Source organism: Anolis carolinensis, chromosome 1, assembly GCF_035594765.1.
Source record: "Anolis carolinensis isolate JA03-04 chromosome 1, rAnoCar3.1.pri, whole genome shotgun sequence".
Lineage (NCBI taxonomy): Eukaryota > Metazoa > Chordata > Lepidosauria > Squamata > Dactyloidae > Anolis > Anolis carolinensis.
Genome location: NC_085841.1, coordinates 92232104 through 92251205, shown reverse-complemented (window position 1 = coordinate 92251205; position 19102 = coordinate 92232104). Strand labels below are relative to the sequence as shown.

At 41.2% G+C, this 19102-nt stretch overlaps 1 protein-coding gene across 12 annotated transcripts in view; it reads right to left on the bottom strand.

Moving 5' to 3' along the window:
• trdn (triadin) overlaps nt 1-19102 on the bottom strand; it is a 303322-nt gene that overhangs the window by 195163 nt on the left and 89057 nt on the right. For all 12 annotated transcript variants that reach the window (XM_062979180.1, XM_062979220.1, XM_062979204.1 and 9 more), the window contains 2 exons: nt 13359-13517; nt 381-488 (listed from right to left, as the gene is read on the bottom strand). In XM_062979180.1, coding sequence (XP_062835250.1) covers nt 381-488; nt 13359-13517 — 267 coding nt within the window. The remainder of the gene's footprint in view (nt 1-380; nt 489-13358; nt 13518-19102) is intronic.

Here is a 19102-nt window from a genome sequence, read left to right as displayed (position 1 = left end):
TTTTAAGGTTGGGTTCAGAGTGTGGAGTTGAAGTTAAAGCATAGCTACGACATCATATCTTTATGTTTGATGCAGGAGACATTTGTCTTCAAGTCAGGCATGAGTCCAAGTATCTTTACTGATATTTGGAATCTCAAGTTGTGAAGACTGACAGTTTTCAAATAAATCATCATCATCATCATCATCATCATCATCATCATCATCTTAATTGGTCTGATCTAAATAAGCCTGTTCCTCAAAGCACTAACATACTTCATTCTGCCGAATACACAGATCTTTTTCATCTTCACACAAATCCAGTAGAATGAGTGATAGTCAAAGACAACCCGGAGAATTCTGAAAAGAGATTTGAATCTGACTGAAAATGTGATGATAATTACCTTTTTCTTTCTTTTCTAATTTTTCTTTCTGTTCAGGCATGCTTTTCTTTTCAGCCTTTTCTTTCTTTTCAGATTTTTCATGTCGTTCAGGCTTTTCTTTGTGTACCACTACAAGAAAATAGGCAATTTGAAGAATGATATTAAAAATGTGTGGCCACTATTGTAGGAATGCAACATGGAACTTCCACTTTAGGATGCTTCCTTTTCAGACTAACTCTCAGAATCCGCAGAGAATACATCCATCACATTTCATATATTACTGTCAAAATATGTTTTAGTCTATCAGCATCCCTGCAAGTAACTGTCTATTCATTTGTGTGGATCTTGTATATGATTCCATTAAAATGACAGTACAGTCACATGTCTATGTGACCGCTACCTGCAATTTCTCTCCCTCCCTCCCTTCTCAGTGAGGCAGTGGAAAGAGAGGCTAGACTCAGTTAATTGAAGACATGTAACAGCTGGCATTTCAAAGAAAGGAAGTTTTTTCAACAAAGAACAAAGTGTGATGGGAAATAAATTGAAAGAATACTGAGTAAACTGAGTAAAATTGATAGATTTAGCAATGTGATGAAGGTAGGGAAATAATCCGTTTCATTTCAAAACAGAGTATGACTGAGCTCTACTCTACCGAACACTTGACCTGGTTCAATGTGGTGAAGTGGAAAGTCAGAGAGAGAGGTGTGGAGGGGAGGGGGGGAGGGGGGAGGAAGATGCCTGATCAATATAGGATGAAAGTTTCCATTGAACTGAATGGACCCAAGGCACATTGCTAATGGCAGCTGTGGTCACAAACCCATCTTGTTGAAGAGTACACTGTACTGGAAAAGACTTCATATCTCCTCCTGCATCTCATATTTCTGCTAATCTCTGTAGAAATTGTCTTGAAATCAATGGGAAAGATAGACATACACATATTAAATGTAGCCTCCAGTTTAACAAAAGAACTGGACAGTCCATTCCACTATGGAATAAGCATGCCAGCCATTTGAAACACATGACAAGAATTAATATTTTCAAAGTTTTTCTCCCCACGCAGCAAGATTACAACAGATTTTGCTTATTTTAAGAACCTTTTTAAAATTTAGGAATGATGAAAAACACTTCACCTATCAACCCCCCCCCCCAACAAAAAAAACCAAAAAAAACACGCCACCCACTCTTTTTATAAGGCAGTTTCTGTAATAAACCCTTTTGAGTAAATCCCACCACATACTTGCTATTTTGTTTTCATTTAGTGGTGGAAAAGTTGTGGGATGACATATCAAAGCACCTTTATGGTCTAGAGAAGGAAAATTCATAAGCATTCTTCATATCTCTGCCAAAGAGGGAAACCTTTCTAAACTGCCAAAGAGTTGATTCCTTTTTAAGTTTATGGGTAAAGCAACAGTCAAAAGGTTTGTGGACTAGGACTTTTATGGATTGCTGTGGAAAACAGCAATATCCATATAATTTAAGTATGCACAGGAGGGTTCAACTGAGAGAAAATGTCCTTACTCCAGGGGGAAGGGGGAGTCCCCATTTTTCTGTGCCAACTCCATTCATCAGGGTCCACAGCACTTTATGTACTAATTTCAGGCAGTCAAAGGCAGCAAAAGAGGGCAGTGAATTCTTCTTCCACCACCTGAATAATATGCCTACATCAGGGTGCAACTAATTAATGGCAAGAGATAAATTAGGAAAAAATCTAGACTTAGTACAATTGCATATGTCACTTAGCACTTGTACACTTGTAAAGTATGTACACTACTTAGCAATGTATATTTAACATATTTAGTTTTGGTATGTAGAATTTCAATCATTTTACTGTCACTGAATTAGTGGTTTTGAACATTTCTTCTCACATTTCAGGATCTTCCAGAGAAATTTCTATTTGGCACAAAAAGCAGCTCTTTGAGTAAAAATTAGTTTTCTAAATAAAAGCATTTTTGCACAAATAAATATACAAAAGAATCAAGTTCCTGCATCAAAGGGTATAGAAGTCTGAGTTATATCCATAGATGTATCTCCCAAATGCCACTCTTCAAAGCCCACTCTGCAAGCAGTGTATCCCTCCCACACATCTCAGGATGAGTATTTCTGGCTTGTTGGAGAGCAGTGACACACACACACACACACACACACACTCACACACACACACACACATATATATATATATATTCCTTTTTCTGGACATGCTGAAACAAGCACTGACATATGATATTCTCATAGTACTTTGAGCTAAAGGAAAATACACTGTCCAGTGTCACTGGAAGTGTCGTTGCTGAGCCCCCACACTCTGTCAGAAATAGTTATGTTGGGAGAACTATATGGCTTACCAGGTCAGGTAAGAGGAGGTGGGACTTTTGGCCACTGGTCTCTTGGTAACTGTGTTAGACTTCTGACTTACATAATGATCTAAAAAGTGTGTTGCAATGTCACACAGAGACTTATAGGATGTCAGGCAATGCTTTTACTGAAACAAATTCTTTTGCAAAAAGTTCTGATTTAGGAAATGTTTAAAGCAATCCAGTGATGCATCTCAATGATTCATGATATCATTTCACATCAAAGATGAGAAAACCTGTGAACATTTTTTACATTGCTGCAATGAATCATAGAATCATAGAATCATAGAATAGTAGAGTTGGAAGAGACCTCAAGGGCCATCTAGTCCAACCCCCCGCTAAGAAGCAGGAAATCGCATTCAAAGCACCCCCGACAGATGGCCATCCAGCCTCTGCTTAAAAGCCTCCAAAGAAGGAGCCTCCACCACGGCCCGGGGGAGAGAGTTCCACTGCCGAACAGCCCTCACAGTGAGGAAGTTCTTCCTGATGTTCAGGTGGAATCTCCTTTCCTGTAGTTTGAAGCCATTGTTCCGTGTCCTAGTCTGCAGGGCAGCAGAAAATAAGCTTGCTCCCTCCTCCCTATGACTTCCCCTCACATATTTGTACATGGCTATCATGTCTCCTCTCAGCCTTCTCTTCTGCAGGCTAAACATGCCCAGCTCTTTAAGCCTCTCCTCATAGGGCTTGTTCTCCAGACCCTTAATCATTTTAGTTGCCCTCCTCTGGACGCTTTCCAGCTTGTCAGCATCTCCCTTCATCTGCGGTGCCCAAAACTGGACACAGTATTCCAGGTGTGGTCTGACCAAGGCAGAATAGAGGGGGAGCATGACTTCCCTGGATCTAGACGTTATTCCCCTATTGATGCAGGCCAAAATCCCATTGGCTTTTTTAGCTGCCGCATCACATTGTAGGCTCATGTTTAACTTGTTGTCCACGAGGACTCCAAGATCTTTTTCGCACACACTGCTGTCAAGCCAGGCGTCCCCCATTCTGTATCTTTGATTTCCATTTTTTCTGCCGAAGTGAAGTATCTTGCATTTGTCCCTGTTGAACTTCATTTTGTTAGTTTTGGCCCATCTCTCTAGTCTGTCAAGATCGTTTTGAATTCTGCTCCTGTCTTCTGGAGTGTTAGCTATCCCTCCGAGTTTGGTGTCATCTGCAAACTTGATGATCGTGCCTTCTAACCCTTCGTCTAAGTCGTTAATAAAGATGTTGAACAGAACCGGGCCCAGGACGGAGCCCTGCGGCACTCCACTTGTCACTTCTTTCCATGATGAAGACGACGCATTGGTGAGCACCCTTTGGGTTCGTTCGCTTAGCCAATTACAGATCCACCTAACCGTAGTTTTGTCTAGCCCACATTTTACTAGTTTGTTTGCCAGAAGGTCGTGGGGGACTTTGTCGAAGGCCTTACTGAAATCTAGATATGCTACATCCACGGCATTCCCTGTATCGACCCAACTCGTAACTCTATCGAAAAAAGAGATCAGATTAGTCTGGCATGACTTGTTTTTGGTAAATCCGTGTTGACTATTAGCAATGACCGCATTTGTTTCTAAGTGTTTGCAGACCACTTCCTTAATGATCTTTTCCAGAATCTTGCCTGGTATTGATGTGAGGCTGACCGGACGGTAATTGTTTGGGTCGTTCTTTTTTCCCTTCTTGAAGATAGGGACCACATTCGCCCTCCTCCAATCTGCTGGGACTTCTCCTGTTCTCCAAGAACTCTCGAAGATGATTGCCAGTGGTTCTGAAATAACTTCCGCTAGTTCCTTCAATACTCTTGGATGTAGCTGATCTGGCCCTGGGGACTTGAATTCGTTTAGAGTGGCCAGGTGTTCCTGGACAACTTGTTTCCCTATTTGGGGTTGGATTTCCCCCAATCCTTCGTCCATTCCATGTTGCTGAGGTTGAAGATGGCTTTCTTTTTGTGAGAAGACCGAGGCAAAGAAGGCATTAAGCAGTTCTGCCTTTTCCCTATCCCCTGTCACCATCACCCCATCTACTCCTTGCAGTGGCCCTATCGCCTCCTTTTTCTTCCTTTTTCTACCAACATAAGCAAAAAAACCTTTTTTGTTGTTTTTTATGTCCCTGGCAAGCCTGAGCTCATTTTGCGCTTTAGCCTTGCGAACCTTTTCCCTACAGGAGTTGGCTATACGTTTGAATTCTTCTTTGGTGATTTCTCCCCTTTTCCACTTCTTGTGCATGTCACTTTTGAGCTTTAGCTCAGTTAGAAGTTCTTTGGACATCCATTCTGGCTTCTTTGCACTTGTCTTATTTTTCTTCTTTGTTGGCACTGTTTGCATTTGCGCCTTGAGTATTTCACTTTTGAAAAACTCCCATCCATCCTTAACTCCCTTGTTTTTTAATATCGGCGTCCATGGAATGCCGCTCAGTAATTCCTTCATTTTTTGGAAGTCAGCTCTCTTAAAGTCCAGAATGCGTGTTTGACTTGTCTTAGTTTCAGCATTCCTTTGTATTGCAAACTGCAGGAGCACATGGTCACTTGCCCCTAAGGATCCAACCACTTCAACTGTATTGATCAGGTCTTCCACATTTGTTAAGATTAGATCAAGAGTTGCTGATCCCCTTGTTGCCTCTTCTACCTTCTGGACCATAAAATTATCTGCAAGGCAAGTGAGGAATTTGTTGGACTTTGTACTCTTGGCTGAGTTTGTTTTCCAGCAGATATCGGGATAATTGAAATCGCCCATGACTACTATATCTCTTCTTTGTGCCTGTTTGGTCAGCTGTTGACAGAAGGCTTCATCAAGTCCTTCATCCTGACTCGGAGGTCTGTAGTAGACACCCACAACAAGATCTTTTTGAGTCCCGGTTCCCTTGATTCTTATCCAGATGCTTTCAAGCTGGTTTCCCGGATTACAGTCTTGCATTTCTTCTGCAACGTAACTGTTTTTGACATATAAAGCTACTCCCCCTCCTCTCCCCTTTGTTCTATTTCTGTGAAAGAGGTTATAGCCCTCAATGGTTAAATTCCAGTGATGGGAGTCATCCCACCAGGTTTCAGTGATGCCTATGACATCGTATGTGTGGTGCTGTGCTAGGAGTTGGAGTTCGTCTTGCTTATTTCCCATGCTCTGAGCATTAGTGTAAAGACATGTAAGCCCCTGTGACCTCCCCTCGAACTGTTTATTTGGGATTATTGTGCTCTCTGTACTTGGTCCTTGCTGTGTTTGTGCAGCCCTCCGTTTAGCCTTACGGCGGTTCCCTGTGGTCGTGGGTAATATAGTGTTCGCCAGGCTGTTGTTCCCCTCCCCCAGTGGATTTAGTTTAAAGTGCGCCTGATGAGGTTTGTGAGTCTGTGTGCAAAAAGATGTTTTCCTACTTGTGTGAGATGCACCCCATCGCTTGCCAGTAGTCCATCCTCTTGGAAGAGTAGACCATGGTCAAGGAAGCCAAAATGTTCGGATGACTGTCTCTTTTTGTTTCAAAGTCTTGTCTATAAATGAAAGATTTATTTTTTCCTGCTTGCTGAGGAAGGCTATATGTTTGGGACAGGAGATAATGCCTTCTATGTCTGTGAGGCAAATGCAATGAAAAGAAAAGACAGCACAGTGGTCAACTTATTCTCAGATGACTTCAATCAATTTCAATCAGATCTTGATTCAGGAAAGTAGCTTATAATGTCAATAAGTGTTATCCTTAATGAACAATCCTCTGTACTATGGCGTGGTGGTGGGAAAATACCATGCTGTTTTCTATGGAAATGATTCTCAGTGGGGAGGGTTTTCTGGAGGCCAGGATTTTAAGTGAATAGTAGTTATGTCAAAAGGTCTGCAAAAATTATCAGCCTTTTCAACAAGTGTTGAGCTCTCTGGGAAGGAAAAGTATGGCAGGCACGATTGTCCCATGTCCAAATTTGCTTAACAGTATGCGGACAGTGGCAAAACATGATAAAATGTAAGCTCTTTCTTGTTCTATCCCATCAACTGATAGGCATTTACTGGGAAGCTATTAACCCTCTGAATCTATCCTGCTCATTGTTTTATACCTTTCCCTTGAGTCTTTGGTAGACTTGAAATTCAAACCAGATGCTGTTTCCTTAAGGATAGTATTATAAAGAAATTGAATTTTCTCAACCCTCATACAATGACATTTGCCATACAACATTTTGTCCATGTTAGAATGCAATTTTTAAAAAAATATCCCCTCCAGCTAAGACTTACTATTGCTTAGAATAAACCACAGCAAATCTCCTTTATAAATGCATGAGGAAGGCTGAAAGTAGAAAGGAAAGGCAAGAACACCTCACCACACATTCTTGAAGTTGCATATTTCTCTAATTGCTACTAATTTGTTGTGTGCATTCAATTCATTTCTGATGAATTTATGGTGAGTTTAAGGCCACTTCCAGACAGCACTTTAACCCTCACCGAAGATGATTTAAAAAACCTGCTTTGGTGTGGCTTAAAGTCCTCACACCCACTTAAAAAGAGGCTTTCCAGGTGGAGTGGCTACTAGGATTGTGTGTTTGATGTGGAAATACCCATGATTGAGAATTGTGTTCAGATGTTTAACACTTTTGAAGAGAGTTGCTCCCCCCCCACCAAAAAAATAAGAATTTGAATAAAAACAACCCTTCAATTCATAAGTCTCTGATGTGTTCGGATGTAGCTGTGATGGAGCTAAAATTCACAGAGCAACCAAGCCCTGATGAAAGGTGAAGCCAAACATATTGGCATGTCTCTCCAGCCAATCAGAGCTGATGGAGGAGGGAGGGGGAGATTGCTAAAAATGTTGTTTTAAAAAACTTTGAAAATTCCCAAAAAAAATCTTTGTATGAGTGAAACGTTATGAAACTTGATAGGCAAAGAATGGAAAATATATATTACCATTGTAGCAAGTTTCACCCCAATAGCTTTAAAAATGAGGGAGATAGGAGCCCATGAAATTTCCCCATTTATAGTAATTTAAGCCATATGCCTGCGCTAAACTACATTTCCCAGAATGCATTGGGCTGCAGCATTAGAGTCAGTCTAAAATTCACAGGGCAACCAAGCCCTGGTAAGAGGCAAAATCAAAACTGTTGGCATGCCTCTCAGCCAATCAGGGAGGGAGGGAGAGGCGGAGATTGCTCTCGTAGTTTTTTTTTTTAATTGTTTTTAAAAACTTTGAAAATTCCCAAAAAAATCCATGGGTGAGTGAAAGGCAAAGAGTAGAAAAATGTGTTTTACCATTGTAGCAAGTTTCACCCCAATTACTTTTAAAATGAGGGAGATGGGAGCTCAATTTATAGTAATTTTATTTAAGCCACATGCCTGTGCTAAACTACATTGCCCAGAATGCATTGGGCTGCAGCAGCAAGCCGTGGCATTTAGTCAGTCTGTAATACATACAATCATGGAATCTGTCAAAAGGGCTAAAGTAAGTAAGAGTATAAATCTGTGCTAAATTGTAGTTATTTGGTTGTGTGTCATATTAATTGGATGTCAGGAGAGTTTGGATTGTGCCTTTCTGCCTGGAAAAAGGGGGCCAGTCTAGATGTCCCTTGATGGTGTCTGTACTATGATTTCTGTTCCTGGGTTATAAATGTCATTTCCTAATTGGTTCTGTCATAAAAACATGGCAAAAGTTCATTATACTGGTAAAAATGTTGTCTTTGCTCAAGGGACATCATCCTATAGCAGCAAATTTTGCTTTGTTGAGTCTCCACCAATTTAAGTTTCTGTCACAAAAACAAAATTACTGGATTAAAACAACTAATTTCAAAGGAAAGACCACACAATTAAACAGGAAATAACACTTTCAAACAAGGAACAGATTTTCCTTATTATTAAAAATGTTTTTTTATAAAAATAAATGAAAATTTGCCAAAAATCCATGGATAAGTCAAACGTTCTGAAATTTGGTGAGCTAACAGTGATAAATGTGTATTACCACTGTAGCAAGTTTAATCAGGGTAGCTCAAAAATGAGGGAGAGAGAAGGTTTCAAGTTTCTGTTTTTTCCTGTTCTCTACCTCTTGTATTTTCATGTTCTCTCACTTTCTATGAACAATTTTGTTCTCACACTTTTGATGTATACTTCACTTAAAACTTCAATAAAAATAAAAATTAAAAAATAGTGTAAAAAAATTTTCCCCACTGACAGTAATGTTTTCCTTAATGCACATGTACGACTGCCATCAATGAGGTAAGTTTCGTTAGAATTTCAAAATTCTAAAAAAATTGGAAACACTTTAGAAGTGAAGCACCAGTGCCCCCTATTTTTGGAAGGAGTTTAGAACCATATTTTTATGGATCGCACATACCTAGTGGCTACATACCAGCCAACCCCAAGCCCAAGCCCTTCCTCAAAGTCCTAAAATTGTTAAGGACTTACTGGGCTGCCATTAGGCCTTGCAGCACACTTCCTGTGGTACATCCAATTGTAATGTACCAATTACAAGTGAGGAGGCCGGGGGGGGGGGGGAGGCAGGAGCAATTCCTCTGCTTCCTCACACATAATTGGTACATTCCAGGACATGTGCTGTGAGGCCTAATGGCAGCCCAGTAATTCCTTAACAATTTTAGGACTTTTTTTGGGGGGGGGGTTGTAAGGGGGTGGGCACCAAGAGCCCAGAGGTGCAAGATGGGTGTGTGGACAAGTACCTGGGTAGTCCCAGGACCACCAGGCGGCCTGTCCCCACAGGGCCCATAGCCCATTAGACCCAGGCCTTTCAGGAAGATCTGGATAATTTGGGATAAAGCAGGGTTTTCCTGCTTTGTCTTGAATTAATCCTCTTCTACTGGAGGCATTGTTTGGAGGTCTCCAGTAAAAGTGCAACAGGGCTCAGGATATGGGCACTGTCTGGATGGGTCCTAAGGTGACCCTGTTGTATAGTTTTCTGGGATAGAGAGAGTGTGGTTCATCCAATGTCATCCTATGGGTTTCCATGAATGAACAAGAAATCAAAACCTAGTCTCTAAAGTTGTTGTCAAACCACTATACTATGCTGCTACTCTAGCTCAGAATTAAATTTGATGTCTTAAGAAAGTACCTCTATGGATGCAGAGATAGGGTGGAAAAAGTAAGGTCTACAGGCCACATGAAATATCATCTCACTCTCTTTTGACCCTTGGTCCCACACAAGACAAGTCTCCTCCCAGGTCGAAACTGCTGAAGTGGCTGAAAATGGAACTGGAGGCCCTTCCAGACAGGCACTAAATGCGGGGACTTGTCTTGCTTTTACCAGAGGTAAAAGCAAATTAATGCAGAGGAACCTGGTTTTTCCCAGTTTGCTCCACATTAATTTGACACTTGGAAAGTTCCAGACCTTAGACAAAGGTCTGTATCTTTCCAGGTATTGGGTCTATGGGGACTGGCTTTCACAGTCCCGGGGGTTAATCCTTGTAGCCATTCTGGTCCTTCAGGCTCCTGGAACTCAAAGGAGTGGGAGCATGATCACCCCCTCCTCTCCAGCCCCCCATTTCCCCTAAAAAAAAACTTGCCAGAGGGGCGTGCCGGCAGCACAAGCCCCTCTGCACAGTACTCCTGATATGTGAAGGTGGCACATTGGGGGGGGGGGGGAGAGAGAGAGAGAGAGAGAGAGAGAGAGAGGATTTCCCTCCTCCCCCCTCCTTAAATCAATTTGCATGTCAGGAGTATTGTGCAGAGGGGTTTGTTCTGCCAGCAGGCCCCTTCAGTAAGGTTTGTTTTTATCGGAAAATGAGGGACTAGAGGGGAGACTGCATGGCACCTAGCCACCCCTCAAGGGAAAGCCATTGGTTTGGGATGGGGATGGGGACAGAAACCTGTGGGAAGCATGTTAGTTTAACCTGCTTCCTCCTAGGTTTCTGCCATGTCTGGAAAGGCCCTGGAAGAGACATGATGACATTTTTGGCTAGAACACAGCAGTGTGGTATAGCTTGATGGGCATGCACAAAGGAGATGGTATCTGCTCCTGGAGACTAACTCAGCTCTGATGTTGACCTTGATGTGATATCTAATGTTATATCATCCTATTTCTAGATATTGTGAAAACCTGTGTGTATCAGATGTACATGATGTATGTGTAAACAGAAGATCATAAATATATGCAATATTAAAGACAGGATGCACCCACTTCCCATTGGTACCAGCAGGGTTTCAGCCATGGGGGAATTGATATAGGTTACCTCCAGTTTACTAATTTGGATTGGCATCTCCAACATGTATTTAAAAATAAAACAGAAGAAAAAAAAAACTGGCCACTAGCTAGCTTCTTAATATCATTTTTGACCACATTTTGGGTACAAAAATAAACCATAGTGGCACTCTACTAAAAAAATCTTCTGTAAATATATAAAGAACTAGCTGTGCCCGGCCACGCGTTGCTGTGGCGAAGTAAGGTGGTATGTGAAATAAAGTATTGAGGAATTGGTGGTAGTTAAGGTAAAGGGTAAAGGTTTTCCCCTGACATTAAGTCCAGTCATGTCTAATTCTGGGGGTTGGTGCTCATCTCCATTTCTAAGCCGAAGAGCCGGCGTTGTCCGTAGACTCCTCCAAGGTCATGTGGGATGACTACATGGAGCGGCGTTACCTTCCCGCCGGAGCAGTACCTATTGATGCACTCACATTTGCATGTTTTCTAACTTCTGGGTTGGCAGAAGCTGGGGCTAACAGTGGGGGCTCTCTCCGCTCCTCCAATTCAAACCTGTGGCCTTTCGGTCCAGAAGTTCAGCAGCTCAGCGCTTTAACACGCTGCGCCATCAGGGGATATTATATCCTAAAGGTTGTGAATATACAATATTTCTGATTGGTTTTTTTTGTTTGTTGGAGGCAAGTATGAATGCTGCAATTAGGAAAAATGATTAGGATGTAATGGCCTTGCAGCATTAAAGCCTGGGTGTTTCCTCCCTGAGTGAATTTTTTGTTGGGAGGTGTTAGCTGGCCCTGATTGTTTCCTGTCTGGAATTCCCTTGTTTTCAGAGTGGTGTTGTTTGCGATATTTTATGTGCTTCTACTGTCTGTGGCCCTGAGAAAACAGAGGATTTTCCAGACTTTGATGATAGGAATACTTTGTTGGGAGGTGTTAGCTGGCCCTGATTGTTTCCTGTCTGGGATTCCCCTGTTTTCAGAGTGGTGTTCTTTGCGATATTTTATGTGCTTCTACTGTCTGTGGCCCTGAGAAAACAGAGGATTTTCCAGACTTTGATGATGGGAATACTTTGTTGGGAGGTGTTAGCTGGCCCTGATTGTTTCCTGTCTGGAATTCCCTTGTTTTCAGAGTGGTGTTGTTTGCGATATTTTATGTGCTTCTATTGTCTGTGGCCCTGAGAAAACAGGATTTGCCTGATTTTGATGATGGGAATACTTTGTTGGGAGGTGTTAGCTGGCCCTGATTGTTTCCTGTGTGGGATTCCCCTGTTTATTTACTGTCCTGGTTTTAGAGATGATATTGTTCTGCATTATTCTATCCCAGTAATTATTTCATATTAAAGAAGAATCTCACTTATCCAACATTCGCTTATACAATGTTCTGGATTATCCAACGCAGTCTGCCTTTTCATAATCAATGTTTTTGTAGTCAGTGTTTTAAATTCATTGTGATATTTTAGTGGTAAATTTGTAAATACAGTACAGTAGAGTCTCACTTATCCAACATAAACGGGCCGGCAGAACGTTGGATAAGCGAATATGTTGGATAATGAGGAATTAAGGATAACCCTATTAAACATCAAATTAAGTTATGATTTTACAAATTAAGCACCAAAACATCATGTTAGACAACAAATTTGTCAGAAAAAGTAGTTCAGTACACAGTAATGCTATATAGTAATTACTGTATTAATGAATTTAGCACCAAAATATCACGATATATTGAAAGCATTGACTACAAAAATGCGTTGGATAATCCAGAACGTTGGATAAGCGAGTGTTGGATAAGTGAGACTCTACTGTAATTATAACATAGCATTACTGCGCATGGAACTACTTTTTCTGTCAAATTTGTTGTATAATATGATGTTTTGGTGCTTAATTTGTATAACGATTACCTAATTTGATGTTTAATTGGCTTTTCCTGAATCCCTTCTTATTATCCAACATATTCACTTATCCTGCCGGCCTGTTTACGTTGGGTAAGTGAGACTCTACTGTATATTTCTAATCTTATATTATCTGCTCAGAACTGGATTATATGAGGCTCCTTCTTCACAGCTGTATAAAATGCACACTGAAGTGGATTATATGGCAGTATGGAGTCAAGATAATCCAGTTCAAAGCAGATAATATAAGATTATAAATGGGTTATATAGCTGTGTGGAAGGGCCTTGAGTCTACACTGCCATATAATCCAGTGCAAATCTGATAATCTGTGGAAGAAGTCTAAGTGAGGCCTAAATCTGCCTGTCCCCTAACTGAAACCTGGCTGTCCCTTGGTTGCTAGGCAACCAAGTGGGCAGAGATTAACCCTCTAAACTGGCAGCAATTGGATAAAAAAATTATTGCTCTCCCTCTAATTAGGACTTTATTTTTCTTTTCTTTTTGTTGTATCAACCTTGAGGCGTGGATGATGGGTTGTGTTGTCAAATTTTGAGGTTGGGGGGCCTGTACTTTTGTTGTTTTGTGAATTGCCGTGATGCCATCACTCTTTTATATATATAGATGGTCTTAAGAGACAAATAAGATAGACATGTTTATTAAGACTATATTTGCCCATTATCACTTACATTTAGCGACTTCCCTTTTTTCTTTTTTTTCCTGTTTCTTAGGTTTTTCAAGTTTCTTGACTTTTTCAGGTTTTTCAGGTTTTTTTACTTTCTCGGGTTTTTCAGATTTCTTCAGTTTCTCAGGTTTCTCTATTTTTTCAGGTTTCTCTTTGTGAATTGCTGCAAACAAGAAGAGCAACTTGTTCATGCCAACTTTGAAACACTAAAGTTCCAAACTTTATACAAATGATACAAATGTTGAACTAAAATTCTGAAGCTTGGCATCAGTAATACAGATAATGAACTACTCTAGGTCATTTTGCACTGACTTCCAATGTCAGCCTGCTTCTGGATGCCAGATCAGCCCCGCATGACAGCCAGACAGTGATTCCCTGAGCCATTTTGGGGACGAAAGAGTCCTGACTACCCAGCCATGCCAAACGGTTCAGTACCATTGGGCAACCACTCTATGAGTCACCAGAAGCAACAGAACACTTACTTGATCTTTAGCGTTTTGGCTACCATCAGCCACAGTGCCCACAAGCTAAGGAAGCTGGGAGGACAAAAACACCCTCCACGGGAGCTCCAGTATTCTGTATGACAGCAGCCAGAGTGCCAAGGAACAAAGCAGATGTGGTGTTGCAACAGCAATGACACAGATTGGGGGGAGGCAGTGACAGGATACTGCCATCCCTTGTCCCTTAGTGGCCTGAGCCCAGGAATGAGAGATTTCAGTCAAGACAACTATGGCTGTTTCTGGTTAGGAATTTCTTAAGCTGTTGAGGGTTAAAACAGGCATACACTTCTATAAACTAGCTAACCCTTTACCTACAGGTATCTGCTTGGCTGAATGGTAATCTGTATCCCTTTACCCACAAGGGACATGTTTGAAATCCTCCCACCCCCATGAATACCTGAAATTATGGATAGTAGCATATCCTATATTCTGAGCATAATTGGGCCAAAAGCATGCTACAGAATAGCACTGGAGGACCTAGAGAAGCCCACAAATACTTCCTTGAGGGAATATGTTTTGCAGTTAAAGTGATACTGTGGATATTGAAGGGGGTTATACTGTATATGCATGCTTCAGCCAATCAGGATTTATCAGTTGTACAGGAATCTTACATGTAGAAATATAAACAATCATTTTAATATATCACATTTTAAGGATAAACCTTTGGCTGTAGAAAGCATGGAAGGACTGATTTTGCCTCCTTTCCCCATGTGACCATTCTGTGCATGATACATGAAATGGAATCATGTTTCTACACTGCAGCTGTTTTTTCTGTAAGTCTGACCTGCTTTGCATCATCTAATTTTTCATATTACATAAGTAAACTGTTTTCTATACACAACTGGGAAACTATTCTCAATCCTGAACAGAGTAACTTTCTATTCTTAATAAAAATACATTGCCTGCTAAGTGAATTTTTAAAAATATATATTTGGGGTGGGGGAAAACTAGTTCAGCTGCGAGAAGATGAATTAGCAATGGTAAGTTTTTTAGTAAGCCTGTATATTCAGAAGGCACTACATTTTTAAATTCTGATAGCTCGTGGCCTGATTTCCACATACAGAACAAACACCCACAGACAGCTGCTGGCTCACACTGCTGCAACCCATGTTTTTACTTAAAAGGCTCATAAAGTCTTCAGAAACTACCATATGTGAGAAATTGCTCACCACAGCAGAGAGTACAGTAAGGTCATCATATATGAGCATATATATTAAAAAAAAAAAACCACTTTTCTCAAAGATTGGCACTATTCCTTTTTACAGCAGCAGTTGTAATACAGGTTGTGCAATTACAGAAAATACTATACAGGTGGGGAAACTGAACTGTTTTCCAGCCTCTCTCTCTTTGATTACTAATGTGAGTCAGGCATTTCAAATTCCCTGAAGCCTCTGCCTTGGACCGCAAGAAGATCCAACCAGTCCATCATCCAGGAAATAAAGCCTGGCTGCTCACTGGAGGGAAGGATATTAGAGGCAAAGTTGAAGTATTTTGGCCACATCATGAGGAGACAGGAAAGCTTGGAAAAGATCACGCTGGGGAAAATGGAAGGAAAAAGGAAGAGAGGCCGACCAAGGGCAAGATGGATGGACGGTATCCTTGAAGTGACTGGCTTGACCTTAAAGGAACTGGGGACAGCGACGGCCGACAGGGAGCTTTGGTGGTCCATGAGGTCACGAAGAGACGGAAGCGACTATGCGATTGAGCAGCAGCGAAGCCTCTCCCAGTTCGTCTAGTCATGTTTAGCTCTATCTGGAATTATGTTATGTCAAGGGTGGGCAGGGGAAGGTGACAGTAGTAAACATTGAGCCTACCCACCCCTTGCCTAAATGACTTCCACTACACCCAAATTAAAATTGAAAGGAAGTAAGCTTGCCTTTTTTATGACAATCCTTTCAAATCTGGATTGAATTTTGGGGATCCTGAAAGGTCAGGCTAGCACTGCTTATTTTGGGTCCCATCCATTTCAGGTTTTCATCTGTTTGCAACGAATGGTGGATCAGCTGAATTCAGATACAGGGAGAAGAAGGATATTCAATGCCATTTCTTAGGAAGAGAGGGACATTGCAACAGAGGAAGAGGACATATGGGGCATTGACTCATATCAGAAATAGCTATTCTGATGTGGAGTGGGTACTTCAGTTCAGCCTGTCCACATTGCATGTCCCCAAGTTGATCCAGTGGCTAGATAGTGTACACACTGCCCAATGGCACCAGAACCTGTTCAGTGGTGCCACCTTGCCCCCATTATTCTGAGCTTTGCCATGCCTATGGGGCACCAAAAAGTGCTTCTCATTGCTTGGCATTCTCCTTTTGGCATTCCTTTGACCTCATTGCTCCAACTAGCATCACTATAGGTGCTAAGCAGCACCATTTTCATAGCTGGGGGCACCACAAAGCCCAAAATAATGGGACAGTATTGTTGCCATCTCATGTCTTCAAGCTGGGAAAAGCGAGATGGTAATGTAAACTGCTTTAGCGACTTCCCAAATAGGAAGTGGCATGACCCAAAATGCAGGCATGTTCTAGAGCTTTGGGGAATATCTGGACTTCCGCGAAAGCCATGTTAAGACAAACACACCTCATGTGTCATATTCAACTCCTGGACAACTCATTTGGCCCATGTAAATGTGTCCATAACATGTTTAGATTTTTTTCCCTTTGGATTTTTTAAAACTACTGGTGTCAGAACCTCACATACATGTCCCTCCACTGTTGCTAAAGGCCTTCCAAGAATACCTTCTGCAAACTAGATGGGAAATTTCTGGTTGAGGTTATTTTGGTTCAACTGTAACACACCTGGGTACTTTGGAATTCATTTCACACAAGGTCCTGACCCCATAGACAATTCTGATGAAAATTCATGCTAAAATAAATTGGCTAGCCTTTGAAATGGCACATGGCATTTTAGTGTGCTTTGCTGGTGATTTTATTTCTTGTGCTTTAGAGGGTATTTTAAATAAATGAAGCTACAAAGCCACTTATTCAGCTTAGAACCATATTAAAGTGCAATAAAACCCAGCATAATGATCTAGTTTAAAATGCAAAGAACAGCAACAGATATATAGGCAGAATCAAACAAAGTAATACCTTATCTAACAGTTATGCCTATATCTTGACATATTTCTATGGCTTGCAAATATGCCTTGTGACCAAAAAGAGATGAAAAATGTTTGTTCATTCTATTTTGGCAGTACCTGCCATTTCTAGATAAGCATATAGACGTAAGCCACAGTTCTTTCCTGTCATGATGGAGTGGTGGTCACTTTATCGTGGTGTCTGAAATTAACATATTGTGCTGTGAGTAGGATGCCAAAACACACACAGCAGGGCTGGCAGACTAATTAGCACATTCCCTCATCCTATATTTGGAGGTAGAAAAGGATATTTGTTTATCATGCCAACACAGTCTACAGTTATCCATGTTCCCATCTGGTTAGCCAGCTGATTTTGTGCACTCAAGAGATTCTGTGCTACATATTGCTACCTTTTGGACAATATAGGCAAACTTTAACAATGAATTCAGTGACTTGTAAATGTTGTTGAAAAACATACTTTTACAATTAGTGTATTAGGTCAATTGCCTGGGAAATATTAGGAAGGATAAACTGGCCAAATCCACTCATGCACTGGTAACAATCCATCCCATCTCTCAGACTTCTGAAATTTGTTCTATGTATCCCTTAAGATGAGTAAGATGTTGCATCTATTTGCAATACACAGCAGTGAGATTTCTGACCAAAACATCTTCCCTCCAGAAGCCACATGACACTGGTTTTAAAGGATGACACTGGACCAGTTTAAATTCAAGATGCTGCTGATGGGATTAAAAGCCCTAAGACTATCCCACAGCAAGGCAAGGAGCCGAGCCAGGGGTGGAGGAAGAGCTCCCACTGAAGCCTACATGGTGGAAGCCAGCCCTGTTTTTGGGAGGCTGGTGCGATGTCAGCCTCAGCCTTCATGAGGGGCATAGTTTAGGCTATTTAAGGCAGCCACCCCCTTACTTGAGCCTTTTTGTTTCGTTGCCCAGTCCCCCTCCCACCCTCGGTTTATTATGAACATTAGGCTAGTTGCCTTAGGCTCAGAATAGGAATCCTCCCTCCTAAAAGAAGAAGTGACTCTTTCAATATACCTGACCAAGGACTGAGGTCTTCTCAAGAGACATCTTCTATATCCCGTGGGGTGGGATGGGGTGGGTGGGGTGCAGTGTAGCTATATATTGTGTGAGAACATAGAAGGGAACCTTTTCTGTTATGGCACTCAGATTGTGGGGTCTTCCCTGCCCCAATGACCCAACTGGCTTTACTCTAGAGACATGTTTAAAAAGGGCTTTTCTTCAAAGCATTTGGTTTCAATATTTATGCTCAAATCCACAAAGATACCTGGTTTTAAAATGTTTTAATTTGCTATAATTGGTAAAATATTTAATATGCTTTTTAGATTGCTATTTTTTATTGTTTTGATTTTTAAATTGTTTTTGGTTCTTTTAGCTTGATTTTGGTTGGCCTTAGAAGAACTTGTGATGTAAAGACTGGAAGTAATATGTTATGTTACTTGCAAGTTTATTCTCTGTTAATCTGAAATCAACTCTAGGTACTTGACCTATATTGAAAGAGGTACTCAACTCCTTCAAATGACTTCTTAACAACAGGTCATTTTTTGTCTGAGTTGTATCCCAGAGTCAAGAATAAAATCAGACAGAGCAAGACACCCAAATACATAGCCATTGTTTTGTATATCTTATTATCTCTACATAGGACTATGCTGAGACTAGGTTATTAATGGGGTTTCTCAACAAGACATTGGTAGGTAAACAATTAATAACTGCTACAGTGTTTCTAGAAAAAAACTGTAAAAATAACAACAAAATTCAAAGTTTTTGTCCTTAATGAGCAATATTACTCCTTTCACAATGTTCATAAAAATATTATTGTCTTTACTGATGACCTCATTATGTGTGCTGTTGGAGTTGCCATGCATCATGGTGAATCCAGCAGTGCCCAGCACGGGGCATGGAGAACCTGTCGCTCCATGCCCCTCATTGACTGGATTCCCCCTCACTGCATCCCACAGGGGGAAGAGTCTCTGCTTCCCCCATAGATCCCACTGTAACATAGGAATCCCCCCATATTGCTGCCCTGGTGGCATACACTGGTTCCTCTTTAGTTTTGTGACAGAGTTCCATCGCAAGTATCTGAACATCATGGGATGGGAACCGGTGGGCTCTGTTGCAAAACTAAAGAGGTAC